This window comes from Lissotriton vulgaris, chromosome 7 (genome assembly GCF_964263255.1).
Source record: "Lissotriton vulgaris chromosome 7, aLisVul1.2, whole genome shotgun sequence".
NCBI lineage: Eukaryota > Metazoa > Chordata > Amphibia > Caudata > Salamandridae > Lissotriton > Lissotriton vulgaris.
The window spans coordinates 374,818,807-374,843,732 of NC_141695.1; the positions used below are offsets into that span (position 1 = coordinate 374,818,807).

Sequence of the window (24,926 nt, forward strand, 5' to 3'; positions counted from 1 at the left end):
TTTCAAAAAACGTTACGAAAAAATATTTTTAGATTTCACACACACCAAGAAATAACTCGGATGAGCATGTGAGAGTTGTCCCTGCTTTGCTTTTCATTTCCAACGTGCATCGTTCTCAATAATCTCCTGAACTGATCGGTTCAAATTGGCTCAGGCCGAACCCCAGCAGGACTGAATCGTTGATACTTTGTGGTAGGGATAAATTCTGCTGTTACCTCTTTTTGGAGTGACTAGATGGACACCTGCCTCCGGCATTTTGCACTGGTGAGGAAATTTACTTTGGAAATCCATGCTATTCTGGCCTTGGAGCCTCGGATTAAGATAGATTATGCATTGAATATTTTCAGATTAGGATTCTGAAACACATTTGAAAAAGTATGGAAAAAGTTTGCAGTACAAGCCTTCACCACCTGGCTTCTGGGCTGAGTATTCTCTGCGTTTGATTCTTTGGTGGCTCAGGTACAATTTGTGAGCAATGCAATAGCCTATCTTTGCTGGTCTATTTCAAATTTGCAAATTGGATCCTATCTACTCACAGCTATGCAGTGGCAACACCGCCTCATAGAGTAACTACTCTGATGGGGATCACTCTTGAAGGGTCAACTATCTCTGCAATCCTCGACCCAGCCTGACATTGTGTCTTTGCTTCCCTGCTTCTCCTACTTACTTCAGAATTCACTGTAAAAGCCCCAGCATGCACAGAGTTCCATTGCTTTGTCGCCTGGCTTCCGCTATATGGTTTGTAGTTTAAGGTTCTTTGACAGGGTTTCCGGGCTCCTTGTGTCATTCTGCCATAGAGCATTTTTTCCAGGTAAGCATCCCTGGTGCATCTAGAAATATCTTCTAATGGTGCCAGTGAGATAGAAAAAAGTTAAAGAGGCAATTGCTGCCTCTGAGCCGGCCATGCCATTAACCAGCTCAGTGCATATGGTAGCTCAGAGCTTGTGCCAGCAATACTGGCCCAATTCACAAAGGCAGTTTTGGCTTTAGACAAAGATTTATGGCTGAAAATGGCTTCAGGAAAGTTCCTGGCTATCGTAAGTCCCTTTACTACTGTGTACATAGTTCTGCAGGGTTAGCCAGTAAACCCCACACAATGGGTGGGGAGTAGGTGAAACAAGGCCTGGTTTGTGTGTTTGTGGCTGTTCACAAACTGAGATCTGACCCTTTCCTACCCTGGAAATGGACAGAGTTTTCCAGTGTGAGAAGGGCAATGGACAACCTTCAAACTTGGAAAGAATATTAGGGAAGAGCTTTAACCACTGGGGAAATGTTTTTTCTGTGTTGAAGAAACGGTGCTTCTCCCAATTGCAGTGGGAGAAAAGTGTGCCCATGAAATATGTTGCATTATGTTTACATTAGTATGCCTAGATTTAACAGGCATGCTAGCACGCCAACAGGTTTTCAAACCAGCTACCATAGCGACCAGACTGTGTAAATCCTAAACAATTGGAACTGCCTCTGAGACCTCCTTTTTGTAAGTACTTGATGAGTTGTCATTGTAGTCCACCAACTCAAGGAATGTGGAAAAGCAGGGCAGCATGGATCAGATCAGCCATCACCCAACTGGGATTTTCCCTTGCAGCTATTCACACTTTACTGCGGATTATATTTGAATAACTGGAATAACATTTTCAACCATTACTAACAGTCAAGGAACATCTAGTATTTGGAACCACAATTGGATTGTACACACGGTCCACTGTAATATTGTCCTGATGAGGCCTCAACATGCAAGGCCAAAACATGTTGACCCCCTTCATATCCGAGGGCTGTACACTGAAAACACAGTGAAAATGGATGGATGGATTTCATACCTCAACAGACTTTGACCTGCAAACTACAAACAAGATTGGCCTATATCCTTTAATCTACCCCAAGGTGTCTTAATGGACACTTGCTCAAGGAGCACACCCTCCTTTGAATGGTTAAAACGGATTGTGTTACTATATGCACTTTTTGGAAAATGCACTGTTCTCATTTATTTGAGAATGTTAACGTATATGTTTATATAGATATAACTAAACATGATACACGTCACTTCAAAATAAAACAATTTGAACACAATAGAAAAATGTATGGCTATTTCTAGGGTAGGTGGCAAATAAGTCCATAGTGCATACCAGGGACTAAGTATAAAAGTATTGGAACAATTAAAGAAAATAATTGTTATATGAGTACATTAATGATGCATACATTGTGGTACATTGTGGTGAGCTAAATACTGTTAGGCTTCATCTACTGCTTAGGATACCCCTTTTTCTGATACATAATTGAGCCCAGGATTCTAGAGGGTTATTCTGGCTGCCCTTTACATTCCCTAGTATGCCAGAATAGATGCACCTTGTGCAGCTTTCTGGGCACACTATTGGGAGTTTGTGAATTGCAAAAACATAGAGTGATAGATATTTTCACACCTAGTTTTCCACTTCTTTTGTGAATGGAGCCACTGTCCTTAGGAACATTCTTAACACAGTTTTTTTACCGAACTTCTTTGGTTAAGGAAAGTTACAGGTCTTTCAGGTGACCTACCGCTATGAAGCCTTTCGGCATTAAAGCACTCAGATGCATAGATCATCTGTCCAATTTACTCATCAGAGTGAGGTGTTGGCATGTAGGGGTCACCGAAGACCAGAAAATCCTTTGTGCTTGGAAGGTACCACAGCACGTCCCTGGCCTTCAATTTTATTTAACTACCAAAAACTATTTTCTACAACGTTAGAGAGTGGAACAATATTGTGGTCAAGAGTGTCAACTTATAGTTGTTGATGCTCCAGATAATTGTATCGCTCTCCATCGTTTGACACACTGTCTATTGAAGCTGAAGATATCGGTTGGATGGCACCCAAGTATTAATGTAGTGTAATCATAATCATCATCATCATCATCTTTATTCGATTTTACAAATAAAATCATAAAAGTCAAGTCAATTAAAATAGTACACAAATTATCATAATCCTATGAGAAAATGTACAAGGAAAAAGCAAACTGTGGAAGAATTTAACAGCTGTAAATACAGTAAAGCAGGCCTGATTTGTGTAAAATTAATCGGTTTTAAAATTGGGCGTAAAAACGTATGTCGCAGATTATTACATTTTGGGCAGAGCATGACATATGAAATGTGTTGTTGATCGATGTATTATCACAGTTACTTAGGGGTAGGTCCGAAACGTAAAACAGCCATGATTAAAAGGGACTAGATGGGGGAATAAATTCAAACTTAAATAAGTCAAAAGGCAACGTTGATGACGTGTCATATTCCAGGCCACATAAGGTTCTATGTTGCTGACAGTTTTCACTAAAATCTTGTGACGTTTAGAGTGTTTCAATAATGCGGAGTCCTCACGTTCTAATGCCAACTAATCCCTGAAGGCAGTTTCAACTCATTTGCCATCAGATGGGGTCATAACAGATCGTACAGGTTGGGCCTCCCTAGAGTCTGAAAATTATGCGCCACACAGCCACGAGATCAAGGAGGATTTATCTAATTTTAAACAATCCTGCAAAATGAATCTGCTAAAACAAGATCAGATCGAATGGAGCACCCCGCCCAAATGGAAATCCAAATTAAATTTTTAAAGCAAATCTCGAGCATCGGCCAGAGGTTCTAAAGATTTTATTTAATGAGGTTATTAAATCTGATTCAGTTCCTGAGTCATGGCAAGGAAGCATAATTCAGCCGATATACAAAAGTGGTACACAAGAAAATCTTGCAAATTATCGGCTAATTGCCCTAACAAACGTGGAGGCAAAAATCTTTGCGAGTTGCTTGCTTGAGGACTTGGAAGAATGGGCTACAAAAAAAGATATACTTTCAGCTTTTCAAACCGGCTTCAGAAGAGATGAATCAACTATCACAAACTTGACCTTACTGACTTTGTTGGGCGAAAGGGCAAAATACAGAAAGCAAAAGTTATATATCTGTTTTGTCGACCTTAAAGCCGCTTTTATTTCTGTTCCCCGTAATGTACTTCGGGCCAAACTTTTGGAATGGGGTATCCCAAACCAATTGCTTAACATGATTTAATTATTATTTACTAATACATGGGTTCAGACCCAAGTCGGAGATAACAGAAATACAACCCGCCGACTAGAAACTAAGACTGGTCTGAAACAAGGTTGTGTTCTGGCTCCTTTTTAATCTTTTTATGGCCGACCTACCAATACATTTTAAAGAAGATAATGCTCACTCACCTACCTTCTTAGGGAAATACATCAAATACTTACAATACGCTGATGACACCATACTGTTAAGCCATTCTGTAATAGGCCTAAGTGGGTGATTCTTTTAATCATCATAATACCCTTAATGGTTTGTAAAGTTTATTTATATTGCTGAAAAAAACTATGAACCAAGACTGATAATGAATGTTAAGACAGGAACGTGTCATTAAAGATGTTAATGCTAAAATGATAAGCTGCTTCTAAAAAGTTCTGTACACAACTTCAAATTGAAGTTTCTAAAGGTTTTTAATTGTTACAGTGATTGGATAAACAAATTTGAGATTCATGATAAATGGTTTTACATTTTTTTTAATCTGTACCTTGTAGGCCTGCCAAGAAGAAAATTATTAAATTTTTTAATAATAGTATTTGGAATTTTCTTCCAACCATTAGCACAAATGCACCTTATTCATTGCTGCTCTCTATTATTGCTGCTAACTTTTCAGTATAAAGCTGTAAATTTTATTGGCAAAAAAATAATGTTCTTAACCTATTGCATTTTATCCTTGGTTGTAATGATTTTTATTAATCAACATATAAAGTAACTACTAGTGATCTGCTAAAGCTAAGTTACACTTTTACCCAAATTGAGTGCCAAAGTTTTAGAGGGCAAAGACGGAGCTGGTCAGTAATCTAAGCTTAGTTCTTCGTGGACAATTTCATGAGGAACACTATGTGGAACTCCCAGAAGGGCTCTAAGAATTTGATTTTGGCTACTTGAATTGGGGCGACCCAACCATATACCCTTATTCCACTGTCATAGATCTCTAGTGGGATGCACTTGGCCCTGTAAATTTCCAGGACTGATTGTATATGAATGCGCCCGAGCCGGCGGGAAAAATCTCCTATACTGAATATCGCTCTGTTAAAAGACAAAACATTCTGGGTTATAAGTGAGTACCAATTATAACTCAGAATCCAATTGGACCCCCAAATACCTAAACTTGTCTACCTGGCTGATGAGATGGCCATCTACTACGTATTTCATAGTTTTCATGCTTGTGGGCCAAACTTCATAACACGTGACTTTGAGAAATTCATCATTAGGTCAAGGCTACTCATTAAACTGATAAAAAGGGTAAGGAGTTTTTGTAAGCCTTTAGCTGTGCACACAGTTAAAACTGTATCATCTGCATAGAGCAAGGCAGGTATAGAACGGCCTCCTGCTTTAGGGACATCTTCACCCAGGACTATGCTCTATGTGATTGATATAAAAATAAATAAAAAAGGAGCTAAAATACAACCTTGCCGAACTCAGTGCGCAAATTTAAAGTGCTCAGTGCCTTCCCCATTGGGCCCAAACCTGACACTGGTTGAAAGACCATTGTGCCAATTACCCAAAAAGTTTATTAAAACCGGGCATACATCCATCTGCTCCATATTGGACCACAGCTTAGTACAGTTGACTCTTTCGAAGGCAGAGCTAAGGTCCATGAAGACCAGATGAATTGCCACCTTCTTGGCCTTGGTGTATTTACAAATTAACAAATAGAGAATCAAGGTTTGCTCTATTGTACCCTGGCCAGTGCGAAACCCATACTGAAGGTCCGATAAAAAGCCTCTCTTTTCAGCCCAATCCGCAAGGTGGTTTAATAAAATCTTACCAATAATTTTCACCTTTGAGTCTATAAGGGAGATAGGTCTAAAAGAGGTAGGGTCTGACCTGTTTCCTTTTTAGAAAAACAGGTACTATTATTGATTGAGACCAAGTTAGTGGGAGAGGACCGGATTCTGCAGAGTTTAGGTGTAAATGTCAGCAGCAAGGCCTATAGATCTATACAGGTTTTAAAAAGGTCCCCTGGCACCCTGTCTAGTCCTGGTGCTTTGTTTGATAGTAAATGAGAGATGGCGGTTCTGACCTCAGATAAGTAAACAACTATATGTTAGGCAGTCCAGGAATCTTTAGGAGGCTCCGGCTCCTCATCTAGCCTGTAGATAGCCTTAAAGTGATCAACCCAGGCCTGAGAAGGAATAGTACAGGCCTGGTTTGAAAAGTGGTCATTGTTAAAAAGAGGTGAGTTGACGACACTCTCAAAAGCAGAGCTGTCTCGTTTCCGACTGGCAGTTAATAACTTGTCCTAAGACTCCTCTTTCAGCAGGGCTTTGCGATCCTTGCAAGCCTTTCTAAACGCAGACCTGGCCTTTTGACTTTCCTCTTGGCAGCGAGGCCTCGCATGGAGAAGGTTCCAAAGGACCTTGTGAGTTTTAGACCACAGTCCGTCACACCATCTTTCTACTTGTGTTACGGTGGATGGGGCATTTCTACAAAGCGCGGATTTGATAAAACTGCTAGTGTCATCAACTTAAGGCTTCACAAATAGCTCATTGACAGACCGCAACGATCTCCTTTGCCTCCCGGTGGAGTCAAGAATAATATTCAAAACACTGTGCACCATGAGTAATAACTACCATAACAAAGTTCTAGGTATATGCAGAGTGTGCCCCCATTCTTCTTGGGGCTTTTGTTCAGCCACCACAAACCTGATCCACAAATGAACACTAAGCATCAAAAGCACACATGTAGACCTCTAGAAGTGGAGAGTCCCAAACTACAGAAGTGTTTGTTAAACCTGTCAGCTTTATGGTGTTCTACCTGCAAACGTTTTGCCTTCCTTTTTTACTGACCTTGTTTTTAACGCCTTAGGACACTGTGCACTTTACCACTGCTAACTAGTACTAAAGTGCATGTGCTTACTCATTAAAATATGATAGAATTGACTCATACCCAATTGGCATATTTTATTTACTTGGAAGTCCTTAGTCCAGTGGCATTATCTGTGTCCAGGGTGTGTAAATCAAATGCTACTAGTGGGCCTGCAGCACTGGTTGTGCCACCCACTTAAGTAACGTTTCAAACATACCTCAGGCATGCCATTGCAGCCTGTGCGGGCAGTTTTAAACTGCCATATCAACCTGGTTAAATAAACCTCTTGCCAGGCCCAAACCTTCCGTTTTAATACATATTAGTCACCCCTAGGGTAGGTCCTGCACAGATCAGAGGGCAGGATGCTGTGTATTTTAAAAGATGGACATACACTTTCAAGTATTATATGCCCTGGTAGCGAAATACTCTTAAATCCATTTTCCACTACTGCAAGGCCTTTCTCTCCCATAGACTATAATTGGAGTCACCTTGTTTCATATAATAGGCAGCACTTTCCAAATGAGAGCAGGTAACCAGTGTGGCATCTTTGAAATTGTAAGAAAAGATCCTAACTTATTGTGAAGTTAGATTTTAAATTACAATTTTTTAAAATGTCACTTTTAGAAAGTTACAATGTAGAAAGGCAAAACAACAGCTGGGTTGCACTCTGAATAGATGAAAATAAAATACAATATAAAATGGAGAAACAAAACATTTTTCTAAAGTGTGCACCCTCTGAGGAGGCTCCGCCCGGCCGCCCAATTAGAGTGAAAGAAAAAAACTAGGGCTGGTGCACTACTATTGTTCACTGGAATAGTGTAAACCATTTACATTGGATAAGTACACAAACTTCAATACTATATAAACAATTTGTTTACTCAACGTGATAACTGGTAAATTATCATCTAGCTCATGCAGAACAATTTTTTCCTGTGACGTGCCTGCGTTTGCACAATTAAAAATTAATGAGGTACATTCAGGGCTTCAGTGATGATTGGATGATGGACTTTTTCACACTGTGATTGTTGCTCTTGGATCAAGCTTTTGTATATATAGTATTAAAGTTTGTTTACTTATCTAATGTAAATGGTTAACACTATTCCAGTGAACAATAGTAGTGCACCTTGTGTCTAGGACACCAGTCCTTGTTTTTTCTTTCATTTTAAGAAGGTTGGCATTTTCCTGTCATAGACTCTTAGTACCTGTAGTCTGTCTCTGGGTACATGAATGTGTGTAGTTGAAGACCCACATCACCACTGCAGCCTGTGGAACGCATCCTTGGCACCAGGCCCTCACATTCCACATTGACGGCAGCTTCGGTGATGGCAACGAACTTTGCAAAGCAGCCTCGCAGCTCTTCGGAACTGACAGATCACTTCAACTGCACATCTTACCCTCGATGCCAGACTTCGCATTGCAAGCCCTCGTCCTTGATGCTGACGCAGGGCATCGCTGCCTCACTACAAATCGGAACCGACGCATTGCCTCAGTTGCACGATGCTTCTTCGCAGCGGCTCCTTTCAACGCTCCTCAAACCAGGATTGAAGGTTCTTTTTTCAGTGACCCTTAATGGGTCCCTGCAACCAGGCCGCGCTCCATTGCGGTCAGCCTGAACATATGACTTTGTCCCAGTCCGGCGCAACCAGATGCCCACAGTTGGCTCTTTGTGCTTTTGGCACTATTTTCATTAAAGTCTTTAAAATTGTGTATCTCTGGTTCTGCCAATTAGATATTTATCTTTTTGATCTTTTTTTTTATTTCTTTTTTTTTAAATCTTTTGTTGGACCCTTTTGTGGTATGTTTTCACTGTGGTAATGTTTGAAGTGTTGCACAACTACTTTACACATCGCCTTTCAGTTAAGCCTGAATGCTCTGTGCCAAGCTACCCAAGGGCTGAACACTGTTAATTTAGGGTTGCTTGTGACTTCACCCTGAGATGAATTGTGGTTGCTGCTTGAGAAGCGTTTCGCCCCCTCAACTATGAACCGAATTTCTTACAGTCTTGAACAAAGTCTTTTCCTGGACCTAATCATTAGCATTTTATCAAATTCTTGCAGCAGCTAAGGAATGTATACAGGAGTCCTTGATGCATGGATTCTCAATTCCCTGTACTGTTTCTTCACATTTGATGCTCTTCAGCCAAGAGCCTTGATAGGCTGTAAGGCATTGTGTGGTGCTCTGCAAAACTCTTAAACAAGAGTGATGAGGCTGATTCACAAACTCATTTATGAATACAGGAAGTAGTATTAAGGAGTACTCTCTTGCGTACTATTCTGCATGCCTTTGTGGATCAGCTCTGAAACATCTAATTCGATATTAGCGAGAGTACAAAGAGGGCACAGTTCTTAAGGATTGTACATGAATATATTCCCATTTTATTTCCATTTTAGTTGTTTTGGGTCCAATTCACAAGAGCATTTAAAACACAAAAAAATACTAAAGCAGGGGTAATTGACATATTCCAAAATGCAGTTGTAAATGTTGCCATTGTTATTTACGATTCCATGGTAAAACGCAGTGACAGAAAAGGAGACACAGCCTTTCTCTGTCCCATATAGATCATATGAACATCCGAGCCACTCAAAAAGCATAACATACCTTCAAAAGGTTCTGTGGCTCCAGCCATCACACTAGTGTAATAATATGCATTCTCGCTGTGACAGATTCACCTACACTCCTCTTGTGAGCGATTCTGCAAGCAACAATAATAGTCATCCCTGGCTTCAAAGCTCTTTGCACATAAAGCAGGGTTGAATTGTTTAGGGCCTTATGGACAGAAGATTTTCTTGTACCAGGAAGAGACTGCAGATAGTGGTGCCAATCATAAATGACTGTAGATCACACTGTCTTAGAAAATGACTGACCGCATCGAATCACTAATCAAGAAGTCAAACTTAAAGCTCACATTTATAGTCCAATATCAGATTTTCGGTGGAGGGAATCGCTTTGGAGGGATTTGGACCCAGAAGGGCAATGGCTCGTGAGAGCCAGCAGGGCTTACATCAAAATGTAAATATTCCGGATCTGCAATGGTTTCCCATGGAGACAAGTCTAACTGCACTGTCGTATACACGGCGCTCTGCACAGCAAACACTCGAGACACAGATAAGGTATGTGTAAAGGTGATTCTTTATTTTGTCTTATCATCAGTCCGTCAGGGCACGTCTGTCCTCGTCCTCTTCCTCATGCATAATGTCCTTTCCTGTCCCTCGACAGGAAGTGGTGTCCGGTGACCTGGTCACCACCCTGTGACCCACAGGGTCCTAGCGTCCAGCTTCTGTCTTGGTCATCACATCTCCCCCCTTGTTACAACAAATACTTTCCCCATGCACAAGTCCTTGCCCCACACTGTGGAACACCTGTGAGATGGTGCGGGAGAGAGAGAGAGAGAGAAAGAGAGAGAGAGAGAGAGAGAGAGAGAGAGAGAGAGAGAGAGAGAGAGAGAGAGAGAGAGAGAGAGAGAGAGAGAGAGAGATAGTCTCTACATTTCTTCTAGCAGTCTCTTTGTCTTTTTGCATTCTCTTCTTGGTCTTTGTTCTCCGCTCTGCTCTGCTCCTCCACTTTCTTCTTTGTGCGTTGTCACTTCTCCGTTTGTTCCTTGTTCTCTTTCCTCCATTTCCGCTGTTGTTATTGCTCTTTCTCCTTCTTCCATTTTGAACTCCTTGAAGTGTGAGCTGTTCCTTGTTATCTTCCGATTGTCTGAGGCCGCGGTCACCATTGACCCGTTTACTCCAGTTACTACCAGTGGCTCCTTTGAAAAAGGGCTGTCTGATTTTCTGTGCTGTGTTTGCTTCACTATTACTACGTCTACTTCCTTTAGTTGGTGTTCAGCTGCATGTCTCTTTTTGTCAGCATATTCTTTCATTTTCTTTTTCTCTTTGTTGTCTCTTTCTGCAATCTCTTGTCTGTTGGTGTCTGCTGTGACTTCTCTCTGTGGTAGCCTTGTTTTGCTTGTTCTTCCGAACACCAGTTCTGCTGGGCATTTGCCCGTGGTGCTGTGAGGGGTGTTCCTATAGTCCCGTAGTACTTGACACAGCGCTTGTCCAATGGAGATCTGTGTCAATTTTGCTCGCTGGATGGCCCTTTTGATGGTCCCCATGAATCGTTCTGCCATTCCGTTAGCTTGTGGCCACAGTGGGGTTATTTTCCTGTGTTTGATCCCCAGGTAGTCCATGAACCTGCGGAATTCTTCTCCTGAAAATGGAGGGCCATTGTCTGTTTTTAGTGTTTGTGGTGAGCCCCAGGCAGCAAATATGTCATCCAGCACTGGTAAGGTGGCATTTGCCGATGTCGATGCCACTTCCCTCACTACTGGGAATCTCGAAAATTCGTCAATGACTACCAGCAGGTATTTTCCAGTCTCCAGTGGCCCATAGAAGTCTGCCGCTAGTTCAGTCCATACTGCCAGTGGCAGTTCCGACATCCTCAGCGGGGTGGGCTTACTGGATGAGCCAGTTACTTGACAGGTGTGACATTGCGACAATTCTTCTTCTACCATGCTGTCTAGGCCTGGGAACCACACTCTTTCTCTCAGCATCTTCTTTGTCGCTACTATTCCTCTATGTGACTCATGTGCTATCTTGATTATTCTCTTCCGTAGTCGAAGTGGTATTACAATTCTTGAACCTCTCATCAAGACTCCGTTTTCTGTCTCCGACAATTCTTCGCCTATCTTTTTGAACGCCAACAGTTCTCCTTTGTCAACTCCTTCTTCTGTGACAGTGTTGCTATTGATGTGTCTCCATCTCTGTAGCCTCACTATCGTTCCTATTGTCTTCATTGTCGGATCTCTTTTTGTCTCTTGCTCTAGTTCCTCACTTGTTATTGATGCTGGAGTGTTTTTCTTCACGATGAAATTGAGGTATTCTTCTGCCATTGTGGTACCATTACTCCGATCTGGGAGCGGGTGTCGCGACATGTAGTCGGCTGGGTTTTGATCTTTGCCTGGTTTGTGTATTATCTTGAAATTATAGTCCATCAGCCTTATTCCCCACCTTTCTATTCTTGGTGGTATTTTTGCCTTTGGGTTGCCATAGATAGTCACTAGCGCTTGGTGGTCTGTCACTATTGTGAACGGCTTTCCATATATGAACATGTGGTAGTGCTCACATGCCCATACCACTGCTAAGCTCTCCTTTTCTGGTTGAGAGTAGGCTCTCTCAACATCGGACAGGCTTTTGCTTCCGTATGCCACAATTTGTCGAGGTGAATCTTTCCCGGGTTTGTGCTTCGCTAGTATTGCGCCCAGGCCTACCGGGCTGGCGTCTACTGTTAGTTCCGTGCATAGGTTCGGGTCAAAGTATGCTAAGTGGTCGACTGCTGTCACTGATGCTCTTATCTCTTCAAACGCCTTTGTGCATTCTGTGGTCCATTTGAATGGGTGCCCTTGTTTTGTCAGTTCTCTCAGGGGCGTGCTCACCGTTGCGAAGTCCTTTATGTACCTCGCGCAGTAACTGGCAAGGCCAAGAAACGAGCGCACGTCGGCGACGTCTTTTGGTTCACTTGTTTTTTCGAGCGTGTCTATCTTACTCTTGTCGGGCCTCATTCCTTTTCGTGAGAATATGTGTCCAAAAAACACTAGTTCTTCTCTTCCTAGCTCGCATTTCTTCTCGTTTACCGTCAGGCCCACCTCTACTAGCCGTGAGCATACTTCCCTCAGGGCCGTGTCATGCTCCCCGTCTGACTTCCCAAAGACCAGAATGTCATCACTGTAGTTTAAACTGTTCGTTATCGGTCTTATTATTTGCCTGATCGTTTCTTGGAATATTTCTGCTGCTGAAGATATTCCAAAACTCAGCCTTTTGTAACGAAACAGTCCGAGGTGCGTTGAGAAGGTCGTTATGTATCTGGATTGCTCATCTAGCTCCAATTGATGATATCCCTTGCACAGATCTAGTTTGGAAAAAAATTTCATTCCTGTCAGGCAGCTTATCATGTCGTCCAGATGTGGCCCTGGGTGCCTTTCTCTTTCGATGGCTGTGTTCGGTATTCTCATGTCCACGCAGATCCTTATCTGCGCAGTGTCTTTCTTTGGTACAGCCACTATTGGGGACACCCATGGCGTTGGTCCTTCTGCAGGCTCAATGATGTCCTGTGCCAGTAAAGCCTTTATTTCTTCCTCTCCTTGAGGTTGTAAATGTATCGGTACCCTTCGGTGGTGCTGTGCAACTGGCCTGACAGCCTCATTTATGTGTAGTGTTATTTGTTTTCCTTTAAGTTTTCCTAGTCCTTCCGTTAGCTTCGGGAATTCCTGTAGTATGCTCTCTTTTTCTGACATGTGATACATCATTTTCAGTAGTCCCATTACTTTTGCAGTTACGTTGCTTAGTAGACATGGTGCTGGAATGTCTCCTCGTAACACATGTATTTCTTCTACGACAGTTTTGCCTGACTTTAAGATGGCCGCCCAAATTTCCTGCTTCCTTATTGGCCCTCGCGCCTGATTCTAAAATGGCCGCCGAGACTCTCGCGAGACTTCTTGGCCAATACGGGCGCTGCCTGACTTCAAAATGGCCGCCACGCTTATTCGTCTTTTGATTCGCTCTCACGCCTGGCCCCAATATGGCCGCCGAGACTCTCGCGAGAGCTCGCGCTTGTTTTTGAGTTCTGCAAACTTCGCGCTCTTATTGCTAGCGCTTACCGCTTTTGTTGCTCATTCCTTTTGCGGCGGTCGGGGTGGGCTCCCACGTCGCTGGTGGTATCTGGATGGCGCTTCACTCTTCCCTCTTCCTTTTGGCCGCAACGCGATCCAGGGTGGGCTCCTGGTTTAAAATCGCGATTTCTGTAATTCTGCACGCAGGGACCGGATCCTTCCTTTAGTTGGTGTTCAGCTGCCAGATGTCGTAAACACGGCGCTCTGCACAGCAAACACTCGAGACACAGATAAGGTATGTGTAAAGGTGATTCTTTATTTTGTCTTATCATCAGTCCGTCAGGGCACGTCTGTCCTCGTCCTCTTCCTCATGCATAATGTCCTTTCCTGTCCCTCGACAGGAAGTGGTGTCCGGTGACCTGGTCACCACCCTGTGACCCACAGGGTCCTAGCGTCCAGCTTCTGTCTTGGTCATCACATGCACTACCGCCCGCAGCAGCATCTCGCTAGTCATTCTTCTACTGAATCTCAAACTGGTGGGATTAGTTGTGAGAATGCTCTGGCTTGAACCCCTCCTATCCCAGAGCCCTGGTGGCTTTCAACTCATTTAATATCTCATAGAGGGAATCCAGATAAACATCTCATGAACAAACTGCATGGGAGCGGGTGAAGTGGAGAATTACAGAATGAAGACTGCTCTCTTTGGTAACCTTTATGCATATGCACATTTTGCATATGCCGTGCGCCATAGTGACGTTCTGTGCTTTCTTCCACAGACCAGAAATCACAGAACCCAAATGTTCATCCTGAAATGCACTTCTGGATAGAATCCGAGCTTGGGGTCCAGCCTTGACGTTGCCGCATCTCCTTCCTTTTTATAATGTGATGGAAGCAGCGCCCCCTTGTTATAATGTGATGGAAGCAGCGCCCCCTTGCCAGGGCGCAGCTTCCCTGCAGTTTTTATACTTTACGTTTGGATGAAAAATGCAGCTCAGAGTTTCCAAGCAAGCAAATGCTTTGTATACTGTACAGGAATATGTCAGCCACAGCCCTTTGCATGAATCTGCATTCCAGTGCAGCAGTGGTGGAGGGTTTTTTTTCTATTTTTTGGTCCATATATTATTATTATTTTTTTATTTTTTAAATGTTTCACAGGAAAATATGCGATATGGATCGTTTTGAGGCTTTTCTAGGAAGAGGCACTGGTTAATGCCTGGATTAGTTATAGGTAATCCCATTACTTCGCATCATCATAGTATGCACGCCCTGGAGACAGACACTATGTCACCTAACTAAATGAAAAACATAAATTCCTTTCTCCAATTACACCATTAAGGGAGCACCTTTACTCAAACTTCCTGAGTCAACTGCTGAAGCAGCCTAACAGAGCACAAGCAAAGCCACACAGCAAGCATGCCCAAGCGTGGCGGGGCAGAAGTGGCATGCATAACGAGCGACTGAGCTGTGCTGCATAATCGTGATGAGCAGCCGAAGCACCAGCCCCAGCAAGGAGCCCATGAGAGGCAAGCTAAACACCAGACTTGTACCAAGCAGTCTTGAAGAAGCCCAGTATGGAAGCTAGGACCAGTGCTTTAAATGGGCCGGTACTGTCCGGTACTGAGTACCGGTACTTTTTTTATTTTGATAGGGAGAGTGCCTGCACTTCTTAAGAGAGACATACTACTTTTAACTGGAGAGTACCGGCACTTCTCAGAAACAAGCAGGTACTCTGGTATAGAATACCCGCACTTCTACTTTTCCATTTCAAGCACTGGCTAGGACACATAATAACCAAATAAGAGGTAACGAAAGAGGGCAAACATCGCACAAGGTCCACATCCTGCAGGGAACAAAGTGAGAAACTATTGGAAATGGCTCTCTCTGAAGGGTCACCCTCAAACATTTTGATTTCCTCCTCACCTTTTTGCAGCATCCTTTTTGTTAGGACTGTGAGCACTTTATCACTGCCAACCAGTGCTAAAGTGCATGTGCTCGCTCTTCTAAAATTGGTTTGATTGACTTATCCACAATTGGCATATTTCATTTACCAATAAGTCCCTAGTAGAGTGCACTATTAATTAAATGCTACTAGTACCTGCAGCACTGATTGTGCCACCCACTCAAGTACCCTTTAAACGTGTCTCAAGCCTGCCACTGCAGAGCCTGTGTGTGCAGTTTACATTGCCATGTCGACTTATCATTTAAAATCCCTTACCAAGCATTAAACTCCCCTTTTATGACATATAAGTCACCCCTAAGGTTGTCCCTAGGTAGCCCATAGCACAGGGTGCTGTGTAAACAAAAGATAGGACACCCAAATTAGTATTTCACTACTGTGAGGCCTACCCCTCTCATAGCTTAAAGTGGGAATTCCTTATTACACTTAATAAACTGTGGTTCCTGATTGAGAGGAAGTAGATCTGGCATGTTTCATATCACTGGAATGGTAATGATAAACCCTCTTTACTGGTAAAGTCAAATGTATCCTTACCGTTTTAATAATGCCACTGTTAGAAAGATGGCCTTTTTCTGCTCTTAGCCCTGTGTGCATCCCCCTGTTAATCTGGAATCTGCATTCCAGTGTAACAGGAGTGGAGGGTACGAGTGAACAGGTGGTGGGTGCCTGTTTCTCGGGTTGAAATTGTGTCAATGTAGACTGTGGTCTTTAACTCCAAATACCCAATATCATCTCATTGTCTTCCATATGTCCCTAATTTTCAGATTGCTGTAAAACCTCACATTGGAATACCCTTCCAAATAATATTTTGCTGTTGTTTTTACCCACAGTTAAAACAGAGGCAAGCACTGCAAGTCCCACAGCTATTCGTAAGTGTTTTCTTTCCATTTTTTGGTTCTTATATAATTTTGTTTTGTCTCTTTTATAAAAATATTTCCTGGAAAAGATGTGATATGAACGTTTTTTAGGCTTTTCTAGGCAGAGGCACTGGTTCATGCCTGGATTAGCTATTGGTAATCTCATGCCTCCGTATCATCATCATATGCACTCCCTGGAGACAGACACTATGCTACCTAACATAATGAAAAACATAATTTCTTTCTCCAGGTGCGCCTTTAAGGGAGCACCTTCACTCAGAAATTTCAGGGCAGAAGTGGCATGCATAACCAGTGACTGAGCTCTGCGGATCAATAGAGATGAGCAACTGAAGCATCAGCTCCATCCCCATCAAGGAGCCCATGGGAGGCAGGCTAAGTACCAGATTTGTACCACACAGTGCTGAAGAATCCCAGTAGGGAAGCTAGGATACATAATACCCAAATATGAGGTAACGGAAGAGGGCAAACAGCCCACAAGGCCCACGCCCTCTCGGGAACATACTGAGAAGCTGTTTGAGAATGGCCCTCTCTGAAGGGTCACCCCCAAACTTGTTGTCTTCCTTCTCCCCTTGTTGCTGCATTCTTTTTGTTGCTTTTAGGACTCTGAGCAGCTTACTACTGCCAACCAGTGCTAAAGTGCATTTGTTCTCTCCACTAAACATGGTTTGATTGACTTATCCACAATGGGCAACATTAATTTACCTAGACGTCTCTAGTAGAGTGCTCTACATGTGCCCAGGACCTGTAAATTAAATGCTACTAGTGAGCCTGTAGCAGTGAATGTGCTACCCACTCGAGTAGCCCTTTAACATATCTCAGGCCTGCCACTGCAGAGCCTTTGTGTGCAGTTTTCACTCCCATGTCGATTTGACATTTAAAACCCCTTGCCAAGTCATAAACTCCCCTTGTATTACATATAAGTCACTCCGAAGTAAACCCTAGGTAGCCCATAGGACAGGGTCAAAAGATAAGACATGTACCTTTAAGTTTTGCATTTCCTGGTAGTGAAAAAGACCGACATTTGTTTTTCGCTGCTGTGAGTCCAATCCCTCTCATAGCTTAACATTGGGAATTCCTTATTACACTGAATAAACTGTAGTTTGTGATTGAGAAGGAGTAGATCTGCCATGTTTCATATCACTGGAATGATAATGATAAATCTTCCTTACTGGTAATGTTGAATTTATCATTACCCATTTAAAAATGCCACTTTTAGAAAGATGCAAAACACCAATTGATGGACAGAATGCAGAACAATGTCATACATTCACCCCAGTACAGAGACCTGGGCCTAAATCAGTCGTTTTTTTGCTCACCATGCCATTCCAGTGTGAACCCAGCCATATGCAAATCAGTCTTGACCCTGTGCCCCATGGGAACAGTTCAGCCCGAACCGTCAAGCCAGGTCCCCCTTGGACTGGAAACAAGCATCCTTGGACCGGTTTCCGGCTTTCTGCCCTGATCAGCCAGGATAGCTTGATTCCAGTGGCATGGAGAGCACAGGACTCACGTCTGAGCATACCCGTCCCACTCGGCGTGACAAATGCAAAAACAACAGTGGATGTACAGAATGCAGAACAATGTCATACATTCACCCCAGTACAGAGATCTGTGCCTAAATCCATAGTTTTTTTGCTCACCATACCATTCCAGTGTGAACTCAGCCATTTGTAAATCAGTCTTGACCCTGTGCCCCATGGGAACAGTCCAGCCAAGCCAGGTCCTCCTTGGACTGGAAACAAGCATCCTAGGACCGGTTTCGGGCTTTCAGCCCTGATCAGCCAGGATAGCTTGATTCCAGTGGCATGGAGAGCACGGGACTCACGTCTGAGCATACCCGTCCCACTCGGGGTGACAAATGCTAAAACAACAGTTGATGGACAGAATGCAGAACAATTTCATACATTCACCCCAGTAAAGGGATCTGGACCTAAATCCATTGTTTTTTTGCTCATCATGCCATTGCAGTTAGGAACCGAGCCATATACAAATCAATCTTGACCCTGTGCCCCATGGGAACAGTCCAGAAAGATGGCATTTTTCTGCTCTTAACTCTGTGGCCTTGCTGCTTGTCTCCAATATACGTCTGGGTGGGTTAGAGCTGGACTTTGTGCATTCCCTGTAGACATCCACACACAAAGGGAGCTTAAGTGTGACTGATGGGCCATCCACATCCTGATGGGCCATCCTGGGCAGGATGGGAGGGAGTAGTTGGCACACCTGTATAGGCTGTATCCCATCCCCATACAAATGACTGCTTAAACCCCTGTTGTGAATCAGGAGCCAGAGCAGACAGGGAGGACCACTGTGCACTTTAACACCCCTCTGTGAAGTCTCCCCCACTTCAAAGGCACCACTGGGTGTAAGAACTGGACATCTGAGCCTACCACTTCGATACACTACTGGACCTGTGGAGACCTCTGCCATGAAGGACTGGCGTGCTGCTAAAAGGACTGCAACTCTGCTGGACGGCTTCTCTGGAAGAACTGCTTTTCTGCTGTGCTGCCCTGCTGCCTCCTACCCTCTGGCTACACTGTGAAGGACTGGACCCCCCTCACTTGATCCCAGAGTGATTCCAAGGGCGTGTTTGCTCGTGCCCAGTTCTAAGTCCCAGGGACATCAAAGACCTTAACTTGACCTGCTTGCATGAAGTGATGCCCTGCCAATTGGTGCTATCCCAGTCCTGGACCCTTGGAAGTGGGTATAAAGTGCTGCCTCCAGTCCAGATATTGACGCAGTAGCACACTAGGAACCGGCTCATCTCCATTGACAATGAAGCATCGCTGGAGCTGCGAGGAACAAGTGCATCTCTTTTGCCGACTGTGCGGTGTATCGCCTTCATTTCTGATGTCTCTACGACTTTGCACGGAGCGGACTGACTCATTCCCTCCATCATAAGGATCGGTGATGACGCATTTCCTCCTCCACTCCCCACATTGTCCTCAATGTCGATGTATTCAAGGTACTTTGCAGCTGGCCAAGGCTTTGTCCATGTATCCAACCTGGTCCATCACGGTCAACCTGAACTTTCAGATTTGTCCCGGTCAAGCGCGACCAGATTGCCCCGGTTGGCACTTTATGCTTTTAGTACTATAATTCAATATATATTACTTAAAATGCATAAATCTGGTTATATTTATTTGATTTTTGTCATTTTGGTGTTGTTTTGTTGATAAAAATAAAAGCTATTTTTCAAACTTGGTTTGAAGTCTTTTTGTGGTGTTTTCATTGTGTTACTGTTTGAAGTGTTGCACAAATACTTTACACATTTAAGTTTAGCCTGACTACTGTGTGCCAAGCTACCAGAGGGTGAACACAGGTTATTTTTGTGTGTGTTTTGACTTACCCTGACTAGGATTATGGTTCCTCTTTGGACAGGGTGCATACCTCTGCCAATCAGAATCCCAATTTCTAATATTAGTGGTAGCGTTGGGATAGGACTTGTGTTTGTGAAGTACCATACAGTGACTTGGTGTGCACTACTACTTCACGTCGAAGACCACTACGAGTTTCTTTTATAGTCTTGCTTAGTTTTGTAATTTGCTTTTTCCCTGTTTTCCAAATGTTTGTGCCCTAAACCTTTTCTTGTTTCACCCGGGTACCTGCAGTTTTGATACCCTCAGCGGGCCTGAGCTGCTGAATCTTTGCATCCAGAGGGGGCTGATAGCAGACAAGAAGGTCACCAAGTTGTATCTGCAGGTAGGCCTAAGAGCCTTTGAGCAGATACAAAGATGACCGACCACCTCAGGAGAGGATGAGGTGGATGACAATAAGGAAGGGGAGCACTGTCAGAGGACGAGGAGAGGGAGGAGCCAGACCAGAGTCTGGAGCTCCAAGGAGAGACCCAATGCGCCCCAGCAGATATAACTGAGGCCACTGATGCTCAGGATTGAGCAAGGAGCAGTTTATCTGCCAGAGTCCTGTCCCCACAAACGCTGGAGGACAAGAAAGCGGAGAGGAAACTCAAATTGGAACTAGCCACACTAAAGATGGAGGAGAAAAAGTAGACTCGTGAGCTTAAACTTAAGGAGCTGGACATCCAATCCAGGCAGTTGGACATCAGCAAGAATGGGGGCAGCGTACCTGCAGTGTCCACTGGAGAAGGGAGGGTCCACATACCAAAGGATTTGGTTCCCAATTATGGGGTGGAAGACAGCATTGACAAATGGTTCTCCACTAATGAAGTGGCTTTAAGGGTGCACAGAGTTCCTAAATAGTCCAGAGTGGGGGGAGGTGTAGGTAGCTTGTGGAGGTATATGCCCACAGTGGGGATGAACACACTCCTAACACTAGAGGGAGAGGACCAGACCCAGTATACCCCTATGAAGGCCATTCTTGTCAAGAAATTTGGGTTGAACCCTGAAAGATAGAGGCAGAAATTCAGGGGAACTCACAAACTTCACACACAGACCTGGGTGGACTTTCCTGTTATTCCAGCAAGGCACTAAAGGGCTATGTGAGGGACAGCAAAGTGGAAGATTGACTGGGCTGTACAACTCGATTTTGAAGGTGCACATGCTTGATATTTCTTTTACAGAGTTGCACCAGCACCTGGTTGACAGCAAGCTGCCTGACCTCAGCCAGCCTGCTGAGGAGGCGGACATCTGGGTCAGCACCAGAATACCCAAAAATGTACCTTGGGGTGACTCCAAGAAGGGTGGTTCAGGTTCCCCCAGCAGAGTGAGGGGGAGGTCAAGGGAGACCCAGACAAGTCTCAGGTTAAGGGGGAAGGGAATGGTTCCCATGTCCTTTCTGAGAAGGAGGGAGGGCCTGGTGGGCGGTGGCCCAGGAAGCCCCATTTCCAATCCCACTGCTTCAATTGTTCGCAACTAGAACACAAGCAGGGGTGGCGGATGTGACCTTAGGGGTAAGTAGTCCCCAGTGGCGGGTCATTGACCTGGCCATGATCTCCCTCCGCTGTGAGCTAGACACCAAGGGTGAGCTCGTTATCCCTGAGGGTGGAAGTCGTCGTTTATACCACGTGGAAATGAATGAGGTCCCAGTCACTGCTCTGAGGGATACCAGGGCTCGCCAGACCATTGTTATGGAAAGGCTAGTCTTCCTAGAGCTGTACACTTCCAAGTGTGTTGGGTGACTCAGGCCCAGGGGCAGGACGTTTTCCTCCCAATGTCTCTGGTATCCAGTACTTAATTTGAGCAAGTGGTTTCCAGGGCTCGGCACCTGCACTTAATTGTCATCACCACACTTATGACACTCTGCCACATGGTGGTGCTGCTCATCTAATTTAGAGATGAGCAGAACAACGGTTGATTCTAAATACAATATACATTAAAATAGTAATACCTGCCTCCCCAACCATTCCTTGAGGTTTGGAGACCTGGAATAATATGAACTCTGTGGAGAGTTGTAGTGCAGCGGCTAGGGCAGCTGACTTCGGAGCACAGGGTTCACAGTACGCACCCCGGCTCTGGCGGCAGCTCAACCCAGCACCATGTGACTCTGGGCAATATCTCACTTAATTTCCACGACGGCCCGAGCGCCTTGAGACACATAAGGGTGAGTAGTTTGCGCTTTACAAATACGGATTATTATTTTTTTTTTTTTACATTTACTTGTAGGTGAGAGACATGGTTAGTAGTTGTTTTGGCAGTGATGACGGGGTGATGAGTGGTGCAAGCTGCAGTGGCTGCCTGGTCAGGACCTTGGCACTTATTATTTTACAAATTAAGCTGGTGTGTCTCTAGTGGGGGTAAGGTGACCTAGAGGTGTGTAACAGCCCTGGACAATTGTCAGTGCCTTAGCAGAAGCCTCTCATAGGTTTGCAGTAAGTATTTAGTTATTTATAATGTACTGGTTCCATACACTGGTTCTGGATTCAGACCAATCTGAAAAAAGAAACCATATGTCACATTGCAAAAGATGTATCTTTGGGTTATTTTCTTCACATCTTAGCCACCTCACTTGAAGACATTCCCTCCTTATTTTATCCTATTAACAGTGGGCACCTGGATCAGATTCTGAGAGCTATATTTTAATGCTCTGGTTAGTTGCTGGGGCTAATTATGTTTTTCATGTATTGTGAGCCTTTCCAAAAAAGCCTTATGCACCCATTTTAGTGCCTTTAATTCATCTTTGAGTCTGACTGGGTTCGAATACATGTCCTTCAGGAAAAGGGAGATGTGATGTCTGGGCTAGAAGGGAGTGTCCATTCTTTAGTAAGCAGGAGATGGTGGGGTTTAAGTTGTTCTTCTGAAAGATGGTGGCGCTTGGTGAAAATAATTTATATGTCAGGCGCGGTTGTCTAACCTCTGCCTGGGGTGGTCTCTAACAATAGGTTTAACAATGGCATAGAGTTGAGAACTAAAATGTTATCCTTAACTATAGATTGACCTGCGATCTAACTGCACAGCAGGGGGCCACATGTTTCCCATTCGTTCATAATGTAAAAGACAAATTAGAAATACTTTGGGTCAAAAATGACTCTGATCTCATCCCTATGAGACAGAGGCAGGCGCCTATTTTGTAGTAACTGGAGGGTAGGAATGAGCTGGACTGTGACCGTCAAGCACTGAGAGGAATTGCCAAAGTAAAATCAGAAGCTATCTTGCCAGACCTTTGGATTTGATAGGTCAGTAGGGCAGTGACAGAGACAGTGAATCAGCCAGCGCCCTCCAGGCCTTTCTGAGGCAGCGGCCAGTGGGCAAACCTTCCGGTGCCCCCCCAAGGCCGCTGCCTCTGGGGGAGTCTGGTGCTTTTATCTCCATATCATTTCCTTCAACTTGTTCGAATAAGTACAAAGCTGCATATGAAGGTGTCTGAAAGAATACCTGACCCTGGGGATACCCTTGTTTTTGTTTTCAGCTCCCCAGATTGACTGCAGCCTCCTCAACTGGACTACAGCGGAAGATCGAATCACAGTTCAACTCACCAGCGCCTTCAACAAAGCAACTGCTGCATCAGAGGACAACAAAACGACCAAACCAGCAGTAGATGAATCTAGCATCAGTAACATCAGCTTCACTAGACTGGAACCTGGGTGCCCCTATAATGTCTCTCTTTATTCATCCAGCTACCAGGTCTGCAGCATTCTCCTCTACACGCGTGAGTATGAGCTGCTCTCTCTAACGAGACTTCCATGGGATGCATGCATGGTTAATGCGCAGAAAAAGGAGGAAAACCAACTGGTGTATGAGACCGGGATGGCTTCAAATCACCACTACCCCCGCCCCACCACCCCCCTCCTACACACTACGGGAAAGATAGGAATAAACAATTTAAAATTGGGCTGTTAAGATTGTAACTTTTAAAGTACGCTCTAAGGGCATTGTATAATGTGAAGCAAAAGGTTATTTGAAGCAAACTTATTTTCTGCCTATTTTCCTATCTGCTTATGGCACCTGCAGACCTTAGTGCTCCAGGTGTATTCTTGCTGTCCCCTGACTAGATCTGTCCTTTGTGAGTCATGGTCTTTTTAAAATTCAGTTTTGTTGCAGCGCACTGTTTTGGCATGTTGACTTTTTGATTGGGTCTTCATCGGGCTGTGGTTGGAGGCTCTCCTTCTATAGCCACTCTAAACAGTTTTGAATATAAAGGCCTGAGGTGGGCTGCATGTCTAAACTGTGTTGACACCAGCATGGAATTATGTTGTGGGGGATGGGAGATGGTGTTCCGGATTCGTGTGTTGTAAGTGTTATGGGGTCAAACCAAAAATTACCGAATGAACAGCTACATTTTCTTTAATATTAAATTAAAACTAAGCAAGAACAAAAGTTATTGATGTGTTCTTTATTTTGATAGAATTCCCGCGCATGCACACTTTGTAGAGTGATTCCCCTGTACCATAAATGACATTTTTATGCTTGTCCTTTTGCTACTGCAGTTCCCGCCCCTGTGCCCAGTATCAACGTGACCAGCATGACCACTAAGAGCGTGGACGCGACACTGATTCCTCCAAGTGTGACTTGTGTGGCTAGCTATACGTATAACGCCAACGTCAGAGAAGGAGTTATCACAAATTACAACAACAGAAGTGTTGCTGTGACAGGACTGCAGCCTGGGCAGAACTACACATTGACAGTGTACAGCAAAACGCCAAATGATGCACGGTCTTCACAAAAAGAGTTTGTGATTCAGACAAGTAAGTGATATGTAACACTCTCCCTTCCTCACTGCGCCCGCGCCACCACAGGGCACCTGCAATCACACAGGCTTGCGCAGGGGTACGACTACGAACTATGTTTACACGCACAGATGCGTGACCTATCTCTGTTTATGTCTCTCTTTCCCAGTGCTTAATTTGTGAAAGGAGGAAAGACGGTGCTCAAAGCTCTGCCAAGAAGCCCGCGACCGGAGGTGTTAAATGTTACTGCGCCGAATACCAATGCTGCATAGTTTTTAGTCCACTCCAGGTCTCTTTAATCCACTATCAGTCACTCCCACCCCTTTATTTAACTCTTGCAGGCTCCTCCTTTCTACCTTTGGGTCGGTTTTTCTGTTCGTCTCTTCCTCCTTCGTTCACCTTTTTGAGATTTTCTGGGCCCCATGGGCAAACACCAGCCCAAATTAAGCACTTATTACACCCATCTTCATGTCGTCCGTCACCTGCTTCCCTCCGGTTTCCCCTTTCTTCAGTTTCTCCTCACTACCAAATTTCTTTGTCGGTCTCTTTAT

General features: G+C 44.1%; 1 protein-coding gene across 4 annotated transcripts in view; it reads left to right on the forward strand.

Annotated features, from left to right (window-relative positions):
* The window catches only part of PTPRH (protein tyrosine phosphatase receptor type H), a 723,213-nt gene that overhangs the window by 211,216 nt on the left and 487,071 nt on the right, over positions 1–24,926 (forward strand). For all 4 annotated transcript variants that reach the window (XM_086930309.1, XM_086930310.1, XM_086930312.1 and 1 more), the window contains 3 exons: positions 16,248–16,286; positions 23,118–23,357; positions 24,136–24,393. In XM_086930309.1, the coding sequence (XP_086786435.1) occupies positions 16,248–16,286; positions 23,118–23,357; positions 24,136–24,393 (537 nt within the window). The remainder of the gene's footprint in view (positions 1–16,247; positions 16,287–23,117; positions 23,358–24,135; positions 24,394–24,926) is intronic.